General features: G+C 41.0%; 2 protein-coding genes across 5 annotated transcripts in view; both read left to right on the forward strand.

Annotated features, from left to right (window-relative positions):
- The first annotated feature begins 1,198 nt into the window (after window positions 1-1,198).
- arhgap19 (Rho GTPase activating protein 19) lies at window positions 1,199-10,258 on the forward strand. Of its 3 annotated transcripts, none has more exons than XM_085458162.1 (12): window positions 1,199-1,308; window positions 2,090-2,364; window positions 2,478-2,558; window positions 3,523-3,732; window positions 3,902-4,128; window positions 4,666-4,752; window positions 4,869-4,934; window positions 5,292-5,498; window positions 5,586-5,693; window positions 5,962-6,075; window positions 6,303-6,392; window positions 7,980-10,258. In XM_085458162.1, exons 1-12 carry the CDS (start codon window positions 1,265-1,267, stop codon window positions 8,034-8,036), a joined length of 1,566 nt encoding a protein of 521 aa, XP_085314288.1. In that variant the 5' UTR covers window positions 1,199-1,264; the 3' UTR covers window positions 8,037-10,258. The 3 variants fall into 3 exon arrangements, with proteins under 3 accessions (XP_085314288.1, XP_085314286.1, XP_085314287.1); XM_085458160.1 differs by lacking the exon at window positions 7,980-10,258 and adding an exon at window positions 7,205-7,619; XM_085458161.1 differs by having other exon boundaries at window positions 1,200-1,308; window positions 7,977-10,258.
- Window positions 10,259-21,515: 11,257 nt separating this feature from the next.
- Window positions 21,516-23,593, forward strand: part of slit1b (slit homolog 1b (Drosophila)) — an 82,425-nt gene continuing 80,347 nt past the window's right edge. For both annotated transcript variants that reach the window (XM_085458164.1, XM_085458163.1), the window contains exon 1: window positions 21,516-22,006. In XM_085458164.1, the coding sequence (XP_085314290.1) occupies window positions 21,759-22,006 (248 nt within the window). In that variant the 5' untranslated portion in view covers window positions 21,516-21,758. The remainder of the gene's footprint in view (window positions 22,007-23,593) is intronic.

Here is a 23,593-nt window from a genome sequence, read left to right on the forward strand (position 1 = left end):
GTGATCCCTTTGGCCACTAACAGTTGAATGTTTAGTAGCGAGGAAATTTCATGACTGAACTTGTTGCACAGCTGGCACCATATCACGATGCCACGCTCAAATTCTCTGATCTCCTGAGAACAACCCATTCTTTCACAAATGTTTGTAGAAGCAGTCTGCGTGCCTAGGTGCTTTATTTGATACACCTGCAGCCATGGAAGTGGCGTTTCTTTTCTTTCTTTTCATCACTTCCTGTAATGTTGCTGTCGGGGTTGTTTAAATGCACTTATGGAGCGTCTTAGAGACTGATAATGGATATTGTTGAATTTATGAAGACTTGTACCTGCTGCTGAATTATATGGAGCTGTTACATGCTGTTGCCATTTATGGAGAATTATATGGAGCACTGATATAATACTGCTCTGAATAATCCAATGGTTTTGGATTATATATACTACTACTAATACTAAATGGTTTTCAAAGAATTTCTGTCACTTCCTCATTATGTTTAATATGCACGTGTGTATTATTATTATTATTATTAATATTTACAGCTCATGTCACCCTTTCATTAAACCAAAATACAATAAATTTAGGTTGTTCTCTTTCCAACTCTTGTCCACTTAATTTGAGGTTGATACTATTACCAGCTCTTTTCCTCGTAAAAAACATTATTTTAGTCTTATCAGTTGAAAATTTAAACCCCCATTTATATGATCACTTTTCAACTTTTGTAACTGCTCCACATAACTTCTTCACAACAAACTAAATTTCTCTTCTTCTCCACGGTGCCCAATCATCTGGAAAAAATGAGAACCCAATCTGTAGGCTGGAGCCTATACCAGCTGCAATAGAACAAGAGGCTGGGTACACCAGGTTGCCAGTCTGTCGTGGCAGAGATCCATTCTCACACCTATGGGCAATTTTAAATCATATATATATACTACTACTAATACTATCACTACTACTACTATTAATAATAAGGTCATACTTGACAACGCAAAAGTAACTGTAATTTTTAAAAAAAAGAATTGACGCCTGGCTGATATTTTGTGTAAAATTTGCGGATATATAATAGCTGAATGAGCTGAATATTTAGTTCATTCAGCTCTGTTTGTTTACTGATATCGTTTTCCTCTCTATTAACCCCTACATTCAAACTGACCAATCATAGTAAGAGACATGCAAATCATGGCCCTCGTGTCACGCCCCGAGTTCGACAACCACCAATGGTTGACGACGTAGGCGGTGCCCAGAAGACAACAGCCGAGCATTCAAACTGAACATGGCTACAAGTAAAGCTGCAGATGAAAACACAGAAAAAAGAAGGTAAAAACGAAATAGATTTTTTATATTTTGTTGGTATTAACATAGACGAGGAGTTTCTTACGCTTATTGCTGAACTATGGAGTTTTTAAACTGCTGAAAACGCGTTATGTTAATGAGAGTGATAAACTGCCACTCACAAGCTTGGTCATTTTAGTGTAGTGGCACAGCAGCGTGTCATCAGCTTGTCGTCGTCGTAATGCAGTTTAAAACACCCACACATTATATTAGTTACAGTTTTGGAGCAATTTAAATGTATAGCTACGTCTAAAAATATTATCGGATACTAGTGGGAACATAAAGCACTGGCAATGTTAGCTGAGTTGCTTGAATGTACATAATGTGTTTGGGCTGATCTACTTCACATCAGCTAAAATGGATCTAGGTTAACATCTATAATATACACGCTATCACTGTCTGTGTATGCATTCAGCTTCTTCAGAGGGTAAAACGAGCTAAATAACAAAGTAATCTTGTTTGCCGTAGCTTACTGTCTTAAAGTTCTTATCAAACTTTGCTTGAGATGTTGAATTTTGAAGATCAGATCTATAAGACAGTTTGTGTACACCTTATTGCTGTTTATGTTAACATTTCTTTGGGTGAAACTGTGAATCCCACATAGTTAAGGCCACCTTGGATGGTGACTCACTGTTATGGGTGTATCAGCAAATAGTTGAATGAGACACCGATTCCAGAGCCCTTTGGATAAAAGTGCTAAATCTAAATGTAAAGTGTCCTCCTCACACTTGTATACATGTGTTAACCTTATGCATCTCCTCCTCAGCAATACAGTGTACAGTATGGTGATCAACCATGAGGAATCTCCTGGGGCTTCTCGTGCTGGCCGACCACCAGTCATCTTCAACCCAGACTTTTTTGTTGAGAAACTCCGCCATGAGAACCCAGATGTTTTCCTGGAGCTGGCGCTCAGTAACATTACTAGACTAATTGATCTTCCTGGGTCAGAGTTTGCACAGCTTCTGGGAGAGGACAGCCCCAAGACCCCAACAGGCGGAAATGGAGGATTTTTCCGTTCTTTCAACTTTCTTAAACGCAAAGGTCAGACACTCAGCTAGGTTACGACTGTGGTGAAAACTGAAAGCGCATGCAGAATATGCAAATTTGTTGAGAGGTCTTTAATTTTTAGTATCTCCTTTTTCATGCTTTCACAGATAAGAGCCTTGTGTTTGGAACCTGTCTGACAGAAAGCTGCATGGCCCAGATGTACAAGCTTATTGATTACCTGAGTAAAAGTGAGTGATTTAAATGATATTCGCAGATTCCTTAATCAGTTGTTAATACATCCGTGTCCTCTTCGCTCATGTAGAAAGCAACTACACTGGCTGCAACATTGGCCGTGTTTCATTTGTGAAGAGGCTTTCTCAGTTTGTGCACTCTTTTAGACAAACTCTCCTGAGGTCACAATCATGCAGTACATTTTTGGATTCAGAGCAGAATAACAAGATAATCAGTTTTGAAAGTTTAGCACTGCAAATTTTATTTGATATGTACTATATGTTAACTCTTACTACACGTTTGCCACAACTTCTTCATACTGTTCAGATACATTGACAAAACACACTGAGTGCAAGCGCAAAGAAAAAACTGACTTATTTTTAAAGCTTGAAATATCCTGCTAAATGTGGTGATTATTAAAAGACTTTAACAGTCAGCATATTTTCAAATTGAATACATGTATGCACCATATGCATTAACTGTTCCAATCAGCCATATTAAATAGGGTTGCACAATTATGTGCAAAACGATTACCATGATCATTTTGCATAGAGTAGAAGTATTTCCATTTTCGGAAAAATAATTACAGAACAGGATAACGTCTGTTTTGTCTGAGTACATTGACCATTTTATTGAAGCCTTTGTGTCTCTGTGTGAGTAGTGGACACATCTTTGGCCACGTGGAATGCAATTGCATTGGGGATTTCAGTTCATTGTTGCAAGCTAGTTGTTCTTGGTTAACATCACTTGCCCTAAATCCAAAATATTTCTGTACAATTCGGAAAATGATCTGTTTTGAGGGACAATCCTTTTTCCTTCTGCAGTGCCAAACATTTGAATTCAGTTTTTTTGTAGCGGATCTGACTTTTATTTACTTGTTTTATTTACTTGTGTTACTTGTTTTGATGCCATCCAGGAATGGTGAATCCGTAAACTGATCCAGAATGATGACATTCGATTATTCTGGTCTTGCACACTTAGATCTGCACGTTGAGGGACTGTTTCGGGTGCCTGGAAACAGTGTTCGACAGCAGGCCCTGAAGGAGCTCCTCAACAGTGGGGCTGATTTCAACCTGGAGTCTGGGGACTTTCATCCCAATGATGCGGCCACGCTGCTGAAGACTTTCCTGGGAGAGCTGCCGGAGCCCCTGCTGACACACAGACACTTTCATGCTCACCTCAAAATAGCTGGTAGGAATATAAACAAACACACGTTTGGTTATACCTTTATTTTCTCACTTTAGAACAGAGGTACAATTCTCATTTAATAATTCTGTCATGTTTTTGGTGAAACATTTGTGTTTTTTAATACATAGCCACTCGAATCTATTTTGTCTGTTTTAAATAACTTTTTTTCTAGACATGACTCTGTTTGATGAACAAGGCAACAAGACCACGATACCCAACAAGGAGCGTCAGATTGAAGCCCTGCAGCTTCTTTTCCTGCTCCTACCTCAGGCCAACCGCTCACTGCTCAAACTGCTGCTGGACCTGCTTTACCACACCGCCAAGCAGCAGGACAAGAACAAGATGTCCTCCTTCAACCTGGCCCTCATGTTTGCTCCACACGTCCTCTGGCCTAGACATGTAAGAGTCATAATTTACTCCATATTAAAGATTCTCAGAAAAAGAAATAAAAACTTTGCAAATTATAGATCAAGAGTGTCTTGCTCATTTTGGAAGCTAAATAGTTTTTACATCAGTCATTCATGCAGTGGAGGATGGCGAGTATCCTGATGGATCCCACTGAAAACACTACGTTCACATGAATAGAATCAAATGTTTGGGATATGCTGATGGATTTTAAGGGAATGCACATGTTTTGTAACACAGACTAAAAAACCCACATTTTGTCTTTATTGGAGGGGCTTATATGTTGTTAGAACTTGGGCAATTTAAAAAAGCAGCATCAATGAAAATAATAAATTAATACATTGAGGCTGATTCAAACCTGGAAAAATGTAACATGTAATCAGATCTTATATTACAGAGATTTGAAAAGCTTGTTAAATACATTTTGTTATTGAGTCTACATTTTCATGACAATATCCTATGAAGGTTAAAAGACCTGCATTTTTACACTGGTAAGATTTATATTTTCTTCATTCTGTTCTCCTGCTCTAGATGACAGCTGGTGACCTTAAAGACAATCTGAAGAAACTAAACAGCAGCATGGCTTTTCTCATCAAACACTCACAGAAACTCTTCAGGGTGATTATAGACAAACGTGTGACTTAACAGCTGAACATTTTGAAAATGAATCAGGGTTTTAAAAATGTCATGTTACTGGTTTAGTGAGGCACATCTTTCTGCTGTATGTTGTTCAGGCCCCAGTCTACCTGCGGGAATACGCTAGAATGCATTTCATTGGGACCAAGGCTCTGCAGACCAAGGTTAGTGAACCAAGTTCACATTATGTTGCATTTCTCCTGCTTTTGAATTTTGGAACAATAAATTAATTGAAAAGACAATAAAAACTAAAAGACAACTTTTAAGTTGTTTTCTTCACTTCCTCGTACTTTTTACAGTCAGTGAAAAGTATGACGATGGTTATGCTAAGGTTTGGTTTTAGCAGGGCAGGTTTGATGTCAAATTGAGGCCCCAAATTGTACCTGATACATCCAAGTGTGATTATGTGTGAAACCTTAAAAAGCATTTAGAATAAATGGCTGCATTAATGTGCAGTAATGGCTCTAATACAAACGGTGTGCCCTCAAGTGTACAGTCTGACTTGTCCTGTGCTCTGTCAGGATGATCTGGAGCTTCTGGCGACCAGCAGCTCCCCTGCTCAGCGGACAGTACTACCTCTGAAGAGGGCAGCTGCTCTGGGCCCCGGCTCTCAGGAGCAGTGTCAGTCACCAGCTAACCAATATACAGAGGAGGCTTTGAAGGAGCTCTTCAGACACGTCCACCACAACATGCCAGACTCTGCCAAGAAGAAGAAACTTGTTAGACAGGTTCGCTTAAGGGTCTTCATACTATACTAAAATCTGACAGCTCAGTTTCTTTTGAAATAAAATGTAATGTGATGTTTTTGTGTGCAGTTAGTCAAACAGACAAACTCTGGGACACGTACCAATGAGGGCAGCCAGGTCCCTCCAGCTCCCAGCAAGAAACACCCGCGTTCCCGCTCCTTTGGTGGCTTCATCAAGGTAATAAATAATTCTGGGAAGTCTTGAGAAATGAAGTTTAATAATTAAACTTGATTTTTATGAAAACATTATTATATGCATTAACAAAAAGAAGGAAGACAGTTCAGAAAACCTGTGATCACCAAATATTATATAAATATTAAAAAAGGCATTACTGGAAAAATCAAAGAGCTTACAGGTTGATTTTTAGTGCTAATAATGAAGTTGTACATATCCATATGTAACTTTTGCTGTCTCTTACTGTTGCCCCGTGCTCCTCTGGTAACAGCGCAAAGCTCGAGGTGAGCAGCTGACTGCAGAGAGACGAGTCAGACACATCTCTCCTGATGCTCTCACCAGAACTGTAAGAAAATCTGATAAAGAGAACGACATCTTACAAGCAGTAAGTCTGTTTTTGTTTTTCTAACACTGACATTTTTGTATTAACCACAAAACGGGGGATCCCAAAATTTCACTTTTCCTTGGAAATATGATAACATCATGTGCTAAATGGTATTTAAAGCCAGGACTCTGTCATGTCAAACAGTGATACTTTTGTTTCCTGTGTGTGTGTGTGTGTGTGTGTGTGTGTGTGTGTGTGTGTGTGTGTGTGTGTGTGTGTGTGTGTAGGTGAACAGTCCTTTGTTGGGAAAAGCAGGACTGGTAGTAAAAAACCCAGATTTTGCTTTTCACAAAGACAAAGCTCTGAAGGTTTCCAAGGTATTTCATCATCCACTCGTCTTTGCTTAATATATATTTAAAAGTCAATGTTCAAATTTTAATTAATTATTTTTCTTCCAGGCACTAATGAAAAACTGTTTATTGCAAATAATTCAATTTTGTGTGTTAGGACTGTCATTTTCCATATTTACTTTTTTTTTGTTTTTGTAGGAAGTTGCACAGGCTTAACTTTAAATGTGTTTTCATTTCCTATCTTTAATACTATGTATGAAGATTTATTACGTGCATTAGAGCAGCGGTCTCCAACCTTTTTTGCGCCACGGACCGGTTTATGCCCGACAATATTTTCACGGACCGGCCTTTTAGGTGTCGCGGATAAATACAACAAAATAAAACTAGTACTGGTACCGAAAAAAAGATTTATTCATAACACACGTGAAAAGACCCAGGAAAACCGAGTTAACGATAAAAACGATAACAAAATAACGCTGAAAACCGATTAAAAACCCTGAAAACCATACATTTCACACCTGAGCCTCTCTCGCGGCCCGGTACCAAACGACTCACGGCCGGTCCGAGGCCCGGGGGTTGGGGACCGCTGCATTAGAGTCTGTCACGTCTAAATGGGAATTTCATCTGCTTGTCTAGTTCATCTACTCTTCTCCAACCTAAAAGACTGGGCTTTTTAATGCGGATCCATCAGTGTAAACAAAGCATATTGGGCTTCATTACTAAATTGGGCTGTGGAATTAATCATGTTTTAATTTCATTTATGAATTTGGCTTTTAGTGACTATAAAAATGAGACTATAAAGAGGACGTGTCTCTTCTTCCTTCGGTTGCTCCCTTTAGGGGTTGCTGCAGCAGATCATCTTCCTCCATCTCACCCTATCCCAGCCGTCTGCATGTTCTCCGTCACTACATACTTGACTCTTCTCTGTGGTTTTCCTCATTCCTGACAGCTCTATCTTTAACATCTATTGCGCTATACATGCACTATTCGTCCTTTGCACATGTCTAAACCATTTCAAGCTCGCCTCTCTTTGTCCAAACCACTCAGATGGAAATGTCCCTCTCATACACTCACTACTAATCCATTCTGATCTCTCCCAATAAAAATCTGCTACTTCCTGTTCAGCCTCCTGTGTTTTTTGTTAGTGCTACTGTCTCCAAACCAGGTCTTGTAAACTCTTGCTGCTCTCCTTCTGTCATCCTTGACGTATGTGTTCATTCACTCCACCCTACCTGCTCTCTGATCTTCACCTCTGTCCACTGTCCATTGCTGTGGATGGGTGACACCAGTTAGACACGTCATCTACCTGCACTATCTCTGCTTCTTGCAGAGATAATACAAGAAGCAGATAATGAATAATCATAATCGAATCCATTTTAAACACTGATGGTTATAATTTTGTAGGTAATTGCGTTATTAGAAAATACTTATTAATTCATAAAGGCACACATTTTGTTTTTGTAACGTTTCATTCTGCTTTTGCGGTTTTCATGATTCCTCTGTATTATTGGTGGTTGTATAGGTGAAATAGTATTATGATTGAATGCCAGCATTAACATCTTTTATCCTTCCACCTTCTTTCCACCTCTTTTTCTTCCATCCATCTCTCAGAAGGACTCGCCCTCAGATTCCAGGCTGTGTTGCTCTCCTTCTCAGGAGATCTCCGTGTAAAGCCCCACACCGCCTCATCTCAGACAGGACTTTGGCAGTATTAACTTTATTGTTGCTTTTTTTTTTTTTTGGTTGGTTTGTTTTCAGAGCATTTTTGATGCATAGCAGTGAAAAAATTAGTCAGTACGGCCAAACCAATGTCAGAAAGTTTCTTTGTCTACTGCACTGTTTACAAACTATTACAAACATGCATGATAGGGTTTTTTTTTTCTTTCTTAGCTTCCATCAGTGAAAACTGTTGGTCCTTCAGTTTATTTGTTTGAATTGATTTCAACTAATTCAGGTGAAACAAAAGAGCTCAGATTAGCTGTTTATTTTGGTTATCAAGTGCAATATGAGCAGACTTGATAACCAGTTGCAATGTGTTACAATTTGAACAGGGAAAAAAAAGTCTGCTCCTTCCAGTTTGATCTGCTGAATAATCAAATTTGCACATAAGTTTTAAACCATTCGAACAGTGTCGCTTGCCACTAACCTCTGGGGTTATCACCCAGCTCTCCCTGAATGTGAATGGTATCAATCAATAACAGGATCCTGGCTTTGGGTTGGCTCTGCTGTTGGAGCTGCTTGTGGCAGTCATCACTTAACATTCTAGCTACTGTATCAAAATACATGACCACTAGATAGCTGTGTTTACAGTCTGTTGTATAGAATATGTATACATGTTGTACAGTATGTTGTTTTTATATGTTTTTAGGCTTTGTTTTTGTAAACTTCATTAACATGTTTGGTACGTTGTATTTTAACTCTTGGGTTACAGTAACTGGGTCATTGATTTTTTTTTTTTTCCTGTGCTGTGCTGCTGATCCAGAATCAGTGAGCAGGTCACCTTATTTTTCCCCCCAAATATGGAACCAGTGACTGGGATACTTCTCACTGATCAAATATGAAATGCTGCATTCTCTGAATGCTTTATGGGAGCTAAAATATATATTTTTTATTCTTCATATATATTGTGGCAGGTTCTTATTCTTAAAGGTGCTATACTAATTCTATTAACTTGAAAGTCCAGATGCTGCTTGCTTCATCTTGTGTTTTCCTACACTTGTCAGTGTGGTGGTCTCCTGCTGCAGACAGACCCCAAATCCACAGTTTGCAGGGAGGGAAACATGGGAACTGCTGAGCAGTCACTAAACTTTCAAAATAAAATATTTGCACAGCGCCTTTTAATAAAGGTGGTCAAAGATTTGTTGGTCTAAGGAAAGTTGAAAGGATGGAGGTTTTGGCTTTGTTTGTTTGTTTTTATTATTTTTTTTTAAGGTTATTCTGATTAAGATGAGTAGTAATCTTTTACAGTCAGGTTCTTATTGTAATGGGTTTAGTGTCTTTGGCCTACTCTTGGGAAAGTACTTACTCCACTATGACTCTTATTACAGTAAGAAAGCAGCTACAGTTCATTTCTTTACCATTTTAATATCACAAAATGCTAAAACATAAGACTGCTTGCAGTCACGTGCCAGCACATAAGTGTGATTTACAGATGATTTATTTATTTTAGCACCAACGAGTCTGTAAACATGTTCGTCTTCAGAATATTTTTAAAAATCTGTTTGTGATGTCATAACACACATGACTTAACTATAACTCACACAAAAGTTAAAAGTAAAATTTAAGCAATCTTATCTTTCTATAAACTTTTAAAAAGGGTTGGTCAGTGTTCAAAGATCGGACATACACAGGCAATAAGTAATGTTATTTGCTTTGCCTTTTATTTGAGTGCATAAGTTGTTATGTTCCTTTTATTGTTTATTCTCTGATCTGTCGAGACAAAAGGAGATCAGCTTAACTGCTCAGTTCATTGTATTGTGAGTACGAGCCCAACAGTTCCAGATTTTCAGATTACATCACTAGATTTTTTTCATTACAAGTGCTGGTTTAAAATTTAAAAAATGGTGTTGGAAAGCTGTTTCTGCTGTATCTTGTTTTGAAAGTACCGTGGATGTTGTTACAATGGGTTTGATGAAAGTGTATGAACTGTTGAACATCACTGATGGACACTGAAACCTTGCCTTCTCTTTGCTTTATAGAATTAACAGTCTTTAGAGACTAAATTAGGATTTCCATTTCACTTTTCTACAGTTTAAGGGGGGAACTCCATTGAATTTTTTTAATATTTGCTTGTTTGTTTTGATTTCAGATATGCCTCTGTGTTGGAAGAGCGTCTTCATGATGTGAAACTGTTTTATATGTGAAACACAGCACAATAGATGTTTTAAGTCTCAGTGTTGCGTGTCTGTTAGATAATACATGTCACATTTACATCAGTCAGACAGCGCACACAGTCATATAAGATACACACACACTTAAGCCAAGCCTACTCATATTAGTAACTATGCATACACAAAGTCAGACTGAGGGAGCATCTCGCCACACATTTTTTCTCTCTCTCCTTCTCTTTATTTATGAACAAGTGACGTATTCTCTCCACCTGTCTAAGCGACGCACACAGCATACATCCCTAGTTATACACAAACATCTATGGGTACACTGAGGTTCATTACATGGAATATAAATGGAGCTGGCTCCAGAGAAAAGAGGTTAAAAATATTTAACCAACTCAAAAAACTACAGGCGGATATTGTCCTATTACAAGAGACCCACAGACCTCTTAGAGGTTCGAATGAACTTAAAACACCTGAGTTTCCCAATGTGTTCTCAGCTTGTTATAATTCTAGACAAAGGGGAGCAGCAATTTTAATACATAAAAATATTAATTTCACAGTACTCGATACAATTATAGATCCAGAGGGTAGATTCTTAATCATTAAACTATCTATACGTGATAAAAAGCTATGTATTGCAAGTGTATATGGTCCAAATGTTGATGATCCCTCATTCTTTCACGGTTTTTTCAGTGCACTCTCTGAACACTTAGATGGCACACTTGTTCTTGGAGGCGACCTCAACCTTGGACTAAATGAAGACATGGATAGGCTCAATACAGCGGGAACTCAGCGTAATTGGCAGTCCACAAATATAATCAAACAGTATATGAGCGACTTTGGTCCTTGCGATGCATGGCGCTCCCTTCACCCCACCAGTAAGGAATATACTTTTTTCTCACATGTCCATCACTCCTACTCTCGTCTGGATTATTTTTTGGTCAGCAGCTCACTGCTGAACGACATTTCAGACACTGAGATTCACCCTATAGCTGTCAGCGATCATGGTCCTGTATCTTTAACACTAATGCACAAGAATAATACTACGCCAAGAAAAAACTGGAGATTTAATATATCACTACTTAAAGATGAAGACTTTATTAAATATTTTAAAAAAGAGTGGACTTCATATTTGGACTATAATGACACTCCCGAAACATCAGCTTCTGTTCTATGGGAAGCAGGGAAAGCTGTGATGAGAGGTAAAATAATTTCTTTCTTATCACATAAAAAGAAAAAAGAAAACAAAAATATTCAGGAATTAGAAAAAAACATCAAATCACTAGAAGAAGCCTACGCGTCCCACCAAGATCAGGAAACATTGAACAAAATACACAAAACTAGAATTAAATGAGATAATTGATAAAAAAAACAAAATTCTTAGTACAAAGACTACGCCTACAAAATTATGAACATGGTAATAAATCCGGTCAATTTCTAGCAGACCAGCTAAAAATAAATAAAGAAAAAACAACTATATGTGCTGTTCAAGATTCATCTGGGAACACATTATATGAACCGATACAAATAAACAACATTTTCAGGGATTTCTATAAAACGTTGTATTCACCACAAATAAACCCATCTAAAAAAGAAATTGATCAGTTTTTGGACAACATAACTCTTCCAAAATTATTGGACACTCAAGCAATGGCACTGGATTCACCACTGACACCAGGTGAACTCCAGGAAGCCCTGATAAGTATGCACAATAATAAGGCTCCAGGTCCAGATGGCTTTCCTGCAGAATTCTACAAAGAATTCTGGTCGATTCTAGTACCAGTTTTCTACAGAACGTTGTTGGAAATTAAAGAAAAGGGCAGACTTCCATCAAATATGAATTCTGCAAACATTAATCTCCTGCTAAAACCAGGCAAAGACCCTGTATATCCCTCAAGCTATCGTCCAATATCCCTTATAAATGTAGACCTTAAAATAATCTGCAAAGCTCTCTCAAAGAGACTGGAGAAAATAACCCCCCTCTTAATTCATCCTGACCAAACTGGTTTCATAAAAGGTAGGCACTCATCAACAAATACACGTAGATTACTTAATTTGATAGACTACTCATACAGTAAAAACCTAGAAACTACAATATTCTCTTTAGACGCAGAAAAAGCATTTGACAGAGTTAACTGGAAATTTCTATTTGCAACTTTACACAAATTTGGTTTTGGATCCTCTTTCATAAACTGGTTAAAAATATTATATAATTCCCCAACAGCTTGTGTTAGAACAAATGACCAGACATCCTCCAGCTTCTGTCTCTTGAGGGGCACCAGGCAGGGATGCCCACTCTCCCCTTCACTGTTTGCAATTTTTATTGAACCACTAGCAGCAGCAATTAGACAGAATTCAGTAATTAAGGGCATAAAATGCAAGAACGTGGAACATAAAATCAGCCTTTATGCGGATGATGTGTTACTCTTTCTCCAAAATTCACAAACCAATATCTCTGGGGTGATTGAATTGATAAACTCTTTTGCAAGAATATCAGATTACTCAATTAACTGGTCAAAATCTACAGTCCTACCGATTAATTGCTCCTTCCATAATTCCTCTTCTACACCACTGCAATCGGGAAATATAAAATATTTAGGTATTAATGTTTCTCCCAAGCTTGCAGATCTAACTAAATTAAACCATATCCCACTTTTAAAGAAGGTAGAAGATGATCTGGCTAGATGGAAATGTCTACCCATATCACTCATGGGAAGGGTTGCCGCTATAAAAATGATGGTCTTACCAAAAATAAATTATTTATTCTCAATGATCCCAACTAAACCGCCACAAGATTGGTTCAGATCTCTAGATTCATGTATGTCCAAATTCCTTTGGAAAAATAAACCCCCACGTATAAGCTTAAAAACACTACAAAAGACCAAGGATAAAGGAGGACTAGAACTGCCTAACTTTCAGCACTACTTCTTAGCCAACAGGCTTCAGTTTATCTCAGGATGGCTAAAACACACCCTCTTAGATGAACCTTGGCTAGATGTAGAACAAGCACTCTGCAATAATCTAGAGATCTCAGACCTACCATTTATCAGCTCAAACATCCAACGACATGAATGCTTTAAAAGCATCAACATCAGCTCTTCTCTGACAGCATGGTGGGAGTTTCTAAAATTGACGGCGTCTTCATTAATCCCATGCAAACGTACACCTATCTGGAACAACCCTGACATATTATAAAACAATAATATGATAAACTTTTCAGATTGGAGTGGTAAAGGAATCAAATATTTAGAACATATACTAGAAGGAACAGAATTTATTTCATTTGACGGACTAGTTACACAATATGGGATCAACAAGAAAAGATTTTTAGAATATCAACAAATTAAATCCATAGTAAAAAAGAAATTTAAACCGGGTCAAGTTGAACTACAAACACCACCAAGTGTGGTTCAATTTCTTACTCTTAAACCCCCCAAATTACTATCCAAAATATACAGAATGCTTTCTAAAACAGATGAATCAATATCACTTCCTATTGCAAAATGGGAAGCGGATTTATCAGTTAACTTAGACCTAAACTTCTGGTCTCAGATTTGCTTAAAAACCTTTCATCTAATTAGAAATCCCAGTCTTCAATTAATTCAATACAAAATATTACATAGAGTACACTATACAGGTCATCGGATGTTCAAGATGGGCTTTACGTCTACCAACAACTGCTCACACTGCCAAACCAATTCACCGGACAATTATATCCACGCTCTTTGGTTCTGTCCACCAGTTCAGAAGTTTTGGCGCGAGATATGTGAAGACTTATCGAAGTGTCTGAAATGTAACATTCCAACTTCCCCCTTAGTGTGTTTGTTGGGCAGCTTAGATAATGTCACTTCAGAAAAGAATATAGCCCATATGGTTTTCACTGCCCTATGCATAGCCAAGAAAACAGTCCTCATGAACTGGAAAAATAAAAATAATCTTAATTCTAACCAATATAGAAATTATCTATTAGATTACATTAGTCTTGATACAGCCTCTGCCACCACATCAGATCAATTGCTCTGGGCTCCTTTGATCAGCTCCATCACCTAGTGGGGGTGGGTGGTCATAGTTTGGTCCCGCCTTCACTGTTGTGATTGGTGTGGGGGTAGGGACAGGCTTAGGGCGTCGGGGGGTTCCCCGGAGGCATCTTCCTTGGGGGGCTCAACCCGGGGTAGCGGTCATGTCCGGTTAGGGGCTCTGTTGGCTCTCAGGTGACTGTTTCCTCGCGGCTGCGTGCAGCGGGGCTAGGGGAGGGTCTGTGCTGACGGACGTGGGTTACTGACCTGGTAGCCTGGCTGCCCCTGGGTGGGTCCGGGATGGGCGTGAGGTTCTGGGGGCGCTCCGTCTCTGGGCTGGGACCCGGACCGGGCCTCGGGGGCTTGGGTCCTGGTTGGTGTGTTGCCGGGGTTGTGGGCGGGTGGGTGCATGGGGGCCCAGCCCTGGAGCAGGGTGCCGCCGGTGCATCGAGCCACCTGGGGGGCTCTTCAACTGGTGGGGGAGATTGTCACATCTTGCAGGAGCTTTCCTCTCCTCAGGAGCTCCCTCTGCAGGAGGGGGAGATACAGGAGAGGTGGAGGAAGATCTCAGCCTGGGTGTTTATTGTCTTATGTAGTCTGGAAGATGAGTGGATGGTGGGGTAGGTGCAGTTTTCTCTGTGGTGGGGTTGGGTGGACTGTCCCGGGCTCTGTGGGGCCGGGCGGCGCTGCTGCACTGGGCCCCGGTCTGGATGGGCCTGGGCCCCCTTTCCCTGGCGGGTCGCGGAGTGTGGGGGTGCCTACTGGGGTCAGCGGGGGAGCTGGCCCCAGGGAGGGGTCACTTGCCCCTCCCTTCCTTCCCTCCCCATCTCCAGCTGCCTCCCTCTTCCCGCTCCACCACAACCACCCACACATGCAGGGCCTTGGAGTAGGGGTATGTCACCAGGGTGCAGAGGAGGCTACCCCCCTGTCCCCTTCTGGCTGCCTCTGCCTCAATTTTATCCCACAACTTAGACATTCACATTACTCACACTCTCATTACACATACATATAGGATCTTGGGGGTGGGCACGATACACGGAGTCCAAAGTACCATCAGGGTGTACACCCCACCCCTGGCATCGTTGCCCACCTCTCAATTTTAAATACACATAGACATTGAGGGCTAGCAGGAGGGACCATGCGCTTACCTGCTGCTCTCTGGCAGGTAGCTCCAAGCCCTCCTGGGTTTTAAATGCACCTTAAAACACACATGCATCAACACTACAATGAGCGGGTGGAGGGAGGTTTGGAGTCTTCTCTCACCCCCATTCTCTGCGACCTGCTGGAGCAGGGGGGCTAGGAGGAGGAGTTGGCCGTCCGACTGCGGTCTGGAGTGTGGAGCCTTCCTGCTGCTGCGGAGTTGGGGCGGTCTGCCTCCCCCCACCGCAGGGAAAAGGGAAACACCACCTGGGTCTGGGTGCAGTTCCCCCCTCCAGGGGCGGGGGCACCTAGACCCGGTTTGTAGAGTACGCTTAGGGAGTGTGATCGTGTGTACAACGTCTCTTTAGGTCTGTCTCCACGTTGGTTGAGTGTGGAGTAAGTGCATATGAGAGCATGAGGGTGGGAATGGATGTTTGTATCTGTGTGTGCCTGTATGTCTGTGTCTATATGTCAGGTTGGGTGTCAGGCGCCACCTCTCTGGGGACATCTCAGGCCCTCCAAGGTTTGGAGGCCTATCTCCCCCTACCACCACTTCCCCTGCCAGTGGCGGACTCCCTCAGACATCGGTGCGTTGGTGGTTCTTTGTGTCCGGGGATGGGCGTCCAGGTACACACCGGCTCACTCCTTGGCGGCCGTTTATCGGGGCCTGGAGCCTGGGGCTCGCTCGGGCCACTTCGGAGGTGGGGTGCCCCCGGCCTCTTGGCCTGGGGCTCGGTCACTCAGGCGCAGCAGGCTGCCGGCGGAGCTCATGGGCGCGTCACTGCAACTCCCCCTGGCTTCTGCTCCGCGGCTGCTGAGTGAGCCCTCATCTGGGACTCTCCTCAGCTCTTTCTGGGACAGTGGCGCGGCTGCCCCTCTGTTGGTCTTCCTTGGTCTCTTGTGTTCTGGGGGCCTCTGGATGTCTGGAGTTTTGATCTCCTCCACACCTGCTTCATGCCCTGGAGGACGGGGCTGTGGCCCCCCCACACCCTCTAGCAGATTATTACATGAAGGAACCTTTTAAAAAACAAAAAACAAGCGCGTCCATGCTCACAGGTGTACACACGGGTGATCACACCCACAAACTACACCCTTTTTGGCTCCTACCTCAAAGCACACTGTGTTCTGTTGATCTTATGTGCTGCACAATAATGTTTAACATTTAGTATTTACTGTCATATTCCCATATATCATTGTGATGTTGTTTATTCTATTACTCTTGTTCTCTTCTGCTTGCTTTCTTTTTTCTTTCTCAGCAGGTGACCCAGGTGATTGATATATGCATTTTTTTTCTCTGCCCGTTCTGTTGGTTTTTGTCTTTTGCCCTTCTCCCCCGTCCCTCTTCTCAGCTGTTTCTCTTTCCCTCTTTCTTTCTCCCCTTCTTTCCCCCAGTCAAGTCTGTCCCGTATTCAGTAAGTGAAAATAAAATAAACAATAAAAGGTGAATCAAATGGACCATTACGGCAAGGCTGGGATGGTCAGTTTGGTAAAGTAAATCCGTTGGGCATCTTTCTTTGCCTTTAGACAACAATTCTGAGGGCAAAAGAGCCAAACGGGACAGGCCAAAAAAAAAATAAAAAATACAAAAACTGAGCGAGAGGGGCTGCTATTGTGTGTGTGTATGGATAATAGCAAACACTGAAATACATTTTTTGCACGCAGCAATGAATTTTGTTCACTCAAATTCAGCTTTTCTTCGCTCAAAATAAATTTCTCCTCAAAATGCAACACTTGCACCTGCAAACTTTTTTTTACTTGCGCTCAAATTTTTTTTACGTGCGCTCAGAATAGTCCCCCCTCCATCTGTCAGACACTTGAAAGTGACCCGCGTGTGCTTCGCAGCAATCACAGCAGTACAGACACCCAGCCTTCCGTTTCCACTATACTCTTTCATTCACATACATTATTCTCTTGCATACATATATTTTCTTCAGACATGTATGCATTCTCTTCTTACATACATATATTATTTGTGAGATTAAATGCATATTGAATGTTTTGCATGTAAATGAGAGGAAAATGTAGGACTGCATAAAAAAATGCATGTATGTTAGAGTGAAAATTTGTAAATATGTACATTAAAATACATGTATAAGAGAGCACAATATTGCAATGTGTGTGTTAAATATGTGTAAACATGAGAATAAAAATATCTAAATATAAAAATTAAAATAAAACTATGTGAGAGTGAAAGTATATGTGTGTGAAAGAAGAATGTATGAAAAAAAAAAGACAAGAAAAAAAAAAGAGAAGAAGAAAGAAAAAAAAGAAAAAAAAAGATAATACATGTGAAACATTTAGTTGACTGCTTGCTTGCGGTGCATGGTCACTGATGAGTTCTTTGTGTGCTGTGAGAAAGCTGGAACACTGATAAATCCAGGTTTTACTAAAGTGGGTGGAGCTTTAGTTTTTACTCCAGAAGTTCGTGTGCACCTTATTCCTTTGTAATGGGGTGGGGGCAAACACACACACACACATGGTAACAGGTTACCTTTTCCTACTGAATTCATTATTGGGTTAAGTTTTCTCAGTTGTCCAAGCGCTAACTAATCCATGACTATTGTTGTATCATGTGGTGTAAACTGTGGTAACCTGATTGTTTTCGTATTTTAGTGTAAAATAAGCTCAGCGTGTACAGTGGGTTCCTTGGTGGATTATCCACTTTGCATTAAAACCTCTGTTTTCTACAGAAAACTTGTCTGAGTTAATGTTTCAATTAGTGTTTCAGTTTCAGGCTGGAATGAATCTGAAATTGAAGCCTTCGTTGCCCAGCAGCAAACACACAGCACCCTTAAATGCAGTGACAGTATTTACCCACTGAAGGGTGCTGTTGAATAATGCAGATGTCTGTCTCCAATTATGTTTTCAGATTAATGACATTATAATAGCTTCTTGTGTCTTGGAAGGACTCATGAGCCAGTTAAGTTTTTTTCTACATACAAATACACTTTAGCTTGTTACATATTGTTCACTGTTGCCATGAACAGTTTTTTCATGGCAGTATTACCTAGTATATTTCACTTCCTGCCCTCAGCGTACTCGGTAATCAGTTGTTGTTATCAAGAAGTAAACGTAAACCCATATTTCCCATGAGATTGCCCTTTAACATAAGATGAACTAAACAAAATGTTAGTATGGAAAACTAACCAAGCTTATACCTGCAGTAATTATTCTATTAATTACAAATACAGATTTGTGATTGAAGATTACGACAAATTGAAATACAAAATTCTCAGTGCCATCTTCAAAAGATGTTTTAATGCAGTTTTATAGTAGAAGGATTTCCTGTTTGCATGTATTTCGTTAACTGCGCAGTGTGCTCCTTTAGTCCTGCACACAGATGAGTCAGAATATCACGACCGCCTGCCTATGTTGTTCATGTCCCTGATGTGCAGTCCACACAGTTTGGATATGGGACTGCTGGGGGTCCTGTCCTGTTTCCTGACACCAGGACTTTGGCAGTGTATCTTTTGGCTCAGTCGAACTAGATTCTGGTCATCTGGACGGTTTCAGTGGGAGAAACGTTTCGTCACTCATCCAGGTGACTTCTTTAGTCTCAGCTGACTGCAGGTTTCCCCAATCTTATAAACAGTATATTTGCAAAATGACTGAAGCTAGACCACTAAATGAACAATGGGCTGTGAGGTCAGTTCCTTGATCATTAATATGCAAATTGTCATGACCATTGATCAACAACCACTGATCAAAGACCATTGCTCCATGGCCATGAGTACCATTCACAGAAAGTTGGGGAATGGCTGCAATCACAGCATTGTAAGATGGCAAAAGATGCACCCTTAGGCCACTTCCTCGCTTCAGAGATGGTCTTTCCCTTTTCACGTAAATGGTTTTCCCAACCATTTACATGAGACTGAAGAAGTCACTTGGATGAGTGATGAAATGTTTCTCCCACTGAAAACGCTACGTCCAGATGAGCAGAATCAACCTTTTGGGATTTGCTTCGCTGGATGACTGAGCATGCATCAAGACATAGATTCGGGGAAATTTGCCTTTGTTTCCTGTCATTTCTGAGCAGTTTTGTTGACCCACCTGAACATCACGTTGTAATGAAATAGCTGATGTTGCTTCACCTGTGAGTTTTATGTGAATGTTTTGGGGACTGCATCATTTATACCACCACATATTCATACATTGATTTAGATTTCCAATGTTTGTGCAGTATGTGTTCTCTAATTTATCAGATTTACCAAACAATTTAATGGGCAAACTAATTTCTTCAACATTTAAGTCTTCCCTTGTTTTCAGGATTAAAACTTTTATTGACAAATTGCATTACATGTAGGGAAAAACACTAGCGCTTTTGGGAATTGATGCCTTTGAGACAAAAGCATCTGCTCTTTACTTCCAGAAATCAATTCAGACGCGTCTGCAGTAAAAGCTCCCTCCCTGCCTCGACACCCACCCCTGCCTCAGACAGCTATTATGACCCTAGAAATAAGGGGGACCACCCCCTCGAGATGTCAACATCTTGTCTCCCTCTCTTTGTTACCGAATATGGCCAAATGAGTCATTCAATTCAGTTGCACAAAGGAAGCAGCCGGCCTCTGCCTGTGGCCAATTTGTTTTCCATCACTTCTGAAGTGCAGCGGGTTAAATTAACCCGTCACTCCGAGTCTGCCAGGAGAAGACAAAGTGAGGCCACGAGCAATAATCACTCATGTATAGTGGTAAATAAAAAGCTGGGTAAACTGTGCCCTCCGGGTGTTAGCAGTCACACTGAAAAGTAATAACAAACCAGATCTATCTCTGAGAGAAGCTCTGACTACACTCCACAAAACTGTTGTATAAAACAGTGTGAATCAGGAATACATTTAAGAAGGGATACAAGCCAAAGAACAGATTTTTTCTTCTTATAATGCACCAATAATTCTGTGCCTGAAAACCATTTAAGACTAACTTATAATACAGCTGATTGGCAGAATATTACATTTAACAACAACTTCTTCTTCTCCTTTTTAACATTTTTTATTTATTTTTTGCTGTAGAAATCTGGGGTTTATTTTACTGTTAAACTGAAGACCTAAATAATTCATAACTTAGAAGAACAAATCAATAAATGAGCAAACACTGTTTCCTTGTGGATTTAACACCTTGTCACTGGTTTTACTGTAGATTTCCAGCTGTAAGTGGTTTTTCTTCACGGTATCCCTGATAGCTTTTTTTCCCCCGCTCCTTTTTTCCTTGGTAGTATGGTGATCACAAAAAGCTGAAGCCAGGGTTTCTGTGGAGACTGGGGAAAAAAACTCTGCCAGGCTCCATTTGAATTTCAAAGCCTTGCCAGTGAATTCATAATAGACTTCTGAGTAAGCTCTGGCAGCTTATGGCATTCCAGTTATGCCAGTCTCACCCCCCCCCCCCCCCCCCACTTTCCCCAACCAACCCAAGTTCCTGCAGCTCAGTGTGCAGTCTTGGCACTGAGCCGTGGCCAAAATAAATAAAATAAAATATCCCAATTAATCCGCAGTACAACTTCCAACCTCTCCTTTTATGTCACATCTATTGTTCTTCCTCTCCACAAATAGTTTCTCCTTTTCGGTTATATTTTCTCGTGCTTCGTGGTGATCACAATTTACTCTTCCTCTCTCCTTTCTCATCATGTTCATGCAGCCTCGGGCTCTTTTTTTTCCCCCAAGGGAGGAGACCGCATGTGGGCGAGCGAGATAGACAAAAAGAAGGAGAGGGCAAGAGAGAGAGAAAGGCTGCTGTCACCTTCAGTGATGGTGGCGGCTCCCGCTACTGCTGCCACTGAATAGATGTGAGGTCACTCTGGGTACTGGTGTGTGCGTATGCATGTATGTGTGGAGTTGGGGGGGGGGGGCATAGGAGGAGTCTTGCTGCTGTTATTTGTAAAAGCTTTTGATGGATGATTACTCTGTGTGTGTGAGATAGAGGGAGTGAGGGAGTCCCCCCTCCACACCCCCTTTCTTTTTCTTTTTTTTCCTAGTGGCTCACTGTTCAGTGCACAATGACTCAATGAAAAGTAGAGGGGAGAGGCGAGCACACTGTACAGCTGCATGAGAGAGAGAGAGAGAGAGAGAGAGAGAGAGAGAGAGAGAGAGAGAGAGAGAGAGAGAGAGAGTAGAAGAAGAGAAGCCAATTGGAGGGAGCTCTAAAGCTGGTGACAAGTAGAAGAAGAGGACATACTCGTATTTTTTCCCTCCTCCTTTATTTCCCTGAAAGGCCACTCCAGGATCAAGTGGCAGTCGTTCAGTTTGAGCTGAACTTCACTTGGCTATGCTGCTGTCTCAGCCCCTTTAAACACTCTCCTGCTGGTTCTCACTTCTTTAAGGAGGTAGTACTGGTCAGTCATCCCGGGCAGAAGGAAGAGGGTAGGATCTGTTGGCTGGTTTCTGCAGTGTTGGGGAGCTCCGCAGGAGAGCAGAATGCCTGCTGGAAAAAGAGGGGATGGAGCTGGGTCAGGAGGCTGTGGGATGATTGCAGTGGACACAGGCCGGGCTCCTCAATCTTGGATGCAGGTGGTGTTGGCGTGGAGTGTTACGGTGCTGTTGGCAGGTCACGGAGGTGCAGAGGCGTGCCCCACTCCCTGCAGCTGCCTGAGCAACACGGTGGACTGCCATGGCCTGGGGATCCACACTGTGCCCAAAAACATCCCCAGAGGCACTGAGAGGCTGTGAGTACATATGCATTTATATTCTACTGCATCTCCGAGGACCAAATGTGTATAGACACATAGTAGGATGAGGGGAATCCTTCAAAGTGACGGCATATAGCTGCTCTTCACTTAAATAAACAAGGAGCTATTTAAATCTATGTTAATTATGAGTTTGGGTAAAGGTTTGCTTTATAGGTCAACATATCAGTGTCTGCAGGAATATGATCTCACGTGTATAATTGTTAAAGGGCAAAAATGAGAAAACAAGGATGGAGTTTCAGAGTGAACAGGGTCTACAGTGGATGATTTAATTATCAGTATAGCCCACTCTTTTGAGGCATTTCACAGTACGCGTTGCATATTATTTCTTGTTTGTGTCAGTGTATATTCTGTTGTGGTGTCTCTCTTCATCTGTTGCCTGTTTAACCTCAGAAAACATGCACACATGATTGATCCACTTGAGTTTCAGGATTCAGTTGCTGCTCAGCAGCATAATTTCTCCACATCTCATGTTTCCAGTTATATGTTTAACTTTTTAAAAAAAAAAAATCTACATCTTTTCAAAAAGGATGTATCGTAAAACTTCAAAAAACTTCTTCTCTTCCCCGGGACTTGTTTTTAATCCATTTTCTTCTGTTTCTCTTTTTATTTACTATAATATCGTGTCTTAATTTTTTAGTGGGTTTCTTTTCAGTAGGGCAAATGCACTGTGGAAGGAAAGCAGTGATAAAGAGTTCTCCTGAGCGCTGCACACATACCTCAGTCTAATGCAGTCAGTGCACAAATGGTAGGCAGTGGTAATGATGTGCTGGCCCACATCACATTAAAATTTACAGATTTGCTCAATATCGAGGCACCTGAAAAATAAGCACAGGAAGAAATTTGATAAATCTGAAAATTTGTCCTATGCTCCTCGCTTGCAAGTCATAATCTGCACTGTATTTTCAGACCAAATCTATCGTTTAGGCCTCTGTAATTAAAAGTATGTATTTTTAGCTTTAATAGAGTGTCAGGGCTGACCTACTGATCTGATTTTGATGAAACCAAATTATAACGACCCTTACATACTTACATGCTGTACAAACCTTCCTCGAGTGATTGTGGTTTCGTTGTTGGTTTCTTAGGTTTATAAAAATGTCTAGAAGTGTCTGTTTTACAACAGCCTGTGAAACACCATGGTAGGGTTTATCTTCTAATGCAGTAGATGATGACTGCTGGTAAAATATTGCTGCATATCTTTGCTAATGCCGTCTTGTGCTCGGTGTCTCGGTGTGTGAATGCTACATGGTGCAAATTATCACCTTTACCAATGAGCCCTGTTTTTGCCTTTGATGGACTGCCTCTGCTATGACTCTATGGTACAGTCAAATATTAATTTCTGACATCAGGTTTGTGGTCTGCCTTTTTTGGCAATTATTGGTGCAAATAAGCACAATGCACCTCAACAGTGGACCCATGGATGCAAAGCAATGCTCCAGTATCAGCAAACACAAACTCCGCCGCAGTGAGGACAAATAAATTAGGAGGTACTTAATCTGTTTCTCTCCGCCTCTGAAGGTATGAATTGACTGGTTGTCTCAGTGCCTGGTGAACATGTATGTGTTT

This window comes from Copadichromis virginalis, linkage group LG6, assembly GCF_057382275.1.
Source record: "Copadichromis virginalis isolate Kocher_CV1m ecotype Utaka linkage group LG6, C_Virginalis_male_GT1.1, whole genome shotgun sequence".
NCBI lineage: Eukaryota > Metazoa > Chordata > Actinopteri > Cichliformes > Cichlidae > Copadichromis > Copadichromis virginalis.